The sequence below is a fragment of the Hydractinia symbiolongicarpus genome, chromosome 5, assembly GCF_029227915.1.
Source record: "Hydractinia symbiolongicarpus strain clone_291-10 chromosome 5, HSymV2.1, whole genome shotgun sequence".
Taxonomy (NCBI): domain Eukaryota; kingdom Metazoa; phylum Cnidaria; class Hydrozoa; order Anthoathecata; family Hydractiniidae; genus Hydractinia; species Hydractinia symbiolongicarpus.
In genome coordinates this window covers 19,491,931-19,494,804 of record NC_079879.1, presented here as the reverse complement: position 1 = coordinate 19,494,804, position 2,874 = coordinate 19,491,931, and the positions used below count along the sequence as shown (strand labels likewise).

At 35.5% G+C, this 2,874-nt stretch overlaps 1 protein-coding gene across 1 annotated transcript; it reads right to left on the bottom strand.

Moving 5' to 3' along the window:
• Nucleotides 1-737: 737 nt before the first annotated feature.
• LOC130646034 (cytochrome P450 1A4-like) lies at nt 738-2,506 on the bottom strand. Its single transcript, XM_057452168.1, has 2 exons — nt 2,386-2,506; nt 738-2,129 (listed from the first exon to the last, which is right to left on the bottom strand). The coding sequence occupies exons 1-2, from the start codon at nt 2,504-2,506 to the stop codon at nt 787-789; spliced, it is 1,464 nt and encodes a 487-aa protein (XP_057308151.1). The 3' UTR covers nt 738-786.
• Nucleotides 2,507-2,874: the final 368 nt, after the last annotated feature.

The window sequence follows — 2,874 nt, the reverse complement described above, 5'->3', positions numbered from 1 at the left end:
TGGGTTAATTACACTGAAGTTTTTTGATGAATTAGCATAGTTCACAAAAAAAGCAAAGCAAATGTAAAACGGAGAAAAATGTTAATACTTAGGAAGTCTTAAGCTGACTTATTAACAATAAAGTAATCATTAATCCGGCTAGCCTTTTCACCCCTCGACAATGTCACCACAGTGATAATAATTTAGACAAACAAAAAACAGTACCAATTCGGAAACTTGCATAGGACAGCTGCTAATTACACCACTTTGCGTTATAATAGTAACTAATCTCTTTAAGATTTCGTACGTGACTTCACACGTTGAGCGAATTTAGGTGTTGATATCACAGAAATTAACAAAAAAGACGCCGCCAAGTGGATCCTTAACAAATTTAAGTCAGAGATTACAACAGAAGTATTGATTCTAATTTTATTAAATATCGATAGATTACATGTCAACGGTGCAAAAAAATGTACATTATATGACCCTGAACAAGCAGGCGACACAATTTCAAAAGTAAAGGGCGAAAGAATTTTATTATTAACAATGGACGCTCGGAAACGATGCGGTCGCCAGCTTTTGTAAAGTAAAATTAAAGAAGAATATTATTTAATTGTTTTAAATTTTTTTGAATAAAATTGCATTCTTGAAAGAAAATTTAGAGGAATATGAGGGTAAGGTTTTAGGTTATTAACAATAGATCTATTATTTCGAACAATAGATAAACTATAAAATGGATGACCACTTTGATTAATAAAATATCTGCTCGCTTTCTTTGTTTTTGCATGCTAAGAAATAATTGTTTATTTATGATACTAATTTCAAGGTGATTTCGTAATGTTTTGGCTTTAGTGTTACGCCTCTCAATGGAATCAAATCCTTTGGTGGTTGGGTAAGTGAGATGTCGTAATTTTTAATTAGTGTTCCCAGCACGACAAATAGCATTAATATTCCAATTTGATCTCCGGGACAACGACGAACACCGGACGAGAATGTTGAGATCTCTCTTGCCAAGGAAGTGTCTAACTCTCCACTTTCTGTCAAAAAGTGATTCGGGTGTAGAGCTTCTGGCTTTTCCCAAAACTGCGGATCATGATTAGCTGCCCAATGATTTGCTAACACCATAGTGTCTTTTTGGATTAGATATGAGCTCAAGTTAACATCATGCATCACTTTTCGAACTAGACCTAAGGGAGCTACAGTTGATAACCTGAGTATGTCGTAAACTGTTGCACAAAAGTACGGTGTCTGTGACTTAAGGTCTGGAGAAATCATTCGATCGTTTGTAACGGAGTTTATTTCCTCTCGACATTTCTTCAATACTTCCTGATGTTGATTTAAGTATAATACTGCCCATGCCAGCGTTGCAGCGGCAGTATCAAAACCTCCTCCCACAATATCAGAAATTACTTTGGCTAGACTCTTTCTGAATGGTTCCGACAATTTTTCCTCGTTTGAGTTAGTATGCACTGTTTTAAACTCATCGAACAAGCAGTGCTTAGATGAGTCTGATAAATCCATCATAGACAAGATAAACTTCTCAAAGTAAACACCGCATTCTTGTGCGACCTGTAACCTTTGATTGGGAAACCTCTCCAGAAAACGGAAGAAATCAGCAGGATTATCTGCTTCTGCTACTTCAAACCATTTCCTATAAATTTTCGTGGCTTCCTGAAAACGTTCATTATTGTATTCGTAGGTTAACCCGAACATCATGTTTAAAAAGATACTTGGAATGACTTTTTGAAATTCCTGCAAGGGAGCAATGCTTTTATTGCTACCAACATACTGATCAAAAAGTGTTATCATCTTTAGGGCTTCTTCCCCTAATACCTTATTTAGATTGGCAGCGTTGTTTACAAAGTGATGAATCGATTTCATTGTCATCTTTCTGTTATTGACATATTCATCACTATAATCGCATAAGGACAATCCTGTTTGTCCATTTCGTGTAAACTTAAATGTCGGCAAATCAGGACGACCTGCAAACGCCTTGGCTTTTTTGACAAAAGCCTCATGTATAGCTTCCCTGCTTCCAAGAACCACGGACTGTCTAGAACCTAACTTTAAAGAAAAAATGTCGCCATATGATTCGGATAGTTCTTTTAATAGAAGATGAAGCGACCGGGAACCAATGAGGTGCATATGACCTATTAAAAGAAACAACAATTCTTTGAAGCTGTTTTAAAAAGAAATACAAGTATTAAGGAAAACAAAGGGGCAGAACGCCTATGTTATTTTTAGGCCGAAATTTCACTTAATTGTGCATTAAATAGTTGATTTGACTTCTGTTTTTATTTACAGAACAAAGACTGGGAGAAACATGAACTTCGTTTATAATACTTTCTGATAATAACAGTTATGTAAAAAATGTTGCAAAAATTTATCTCGGAACTCTTGACATACCTATAATGGGCAATTCCAACGGCCCAGGTGGTCTATTTGATATATTTCTTTTAACAAGATTCCACATAAAACATGCCAATACAACGAACACAACAGCTACTAGCATTGATACAGCTTCCATAGTTCGAGCAGAATTCTCCCCAATGGCTCAGTATGAACGGTACAGCAACTGGCAAAATTCTTATTGTGACCTGATATTTATAGGCAGTTTAGCTGCAACATTAATAAGTCATTAAATTGGTAAAAGCTTTAATTCCTGCTCATTAATGTTTGTACATGCATGCAAAGCACTAATTGCTATAAGATGCTTATTTATTTAAATGACAAGACATACCATCACGTACACTAATACCCAAACCTCTAGCAGTAACACCATCCTTTTATGTCTCGCGTGTCAGAGGTGAAAACATATTTATCTAAATAACTTGAATTAATAGTGTTAAAAAAACAGGATATCCCACTTAAGAGGATTTATTATTCAGTCCACGC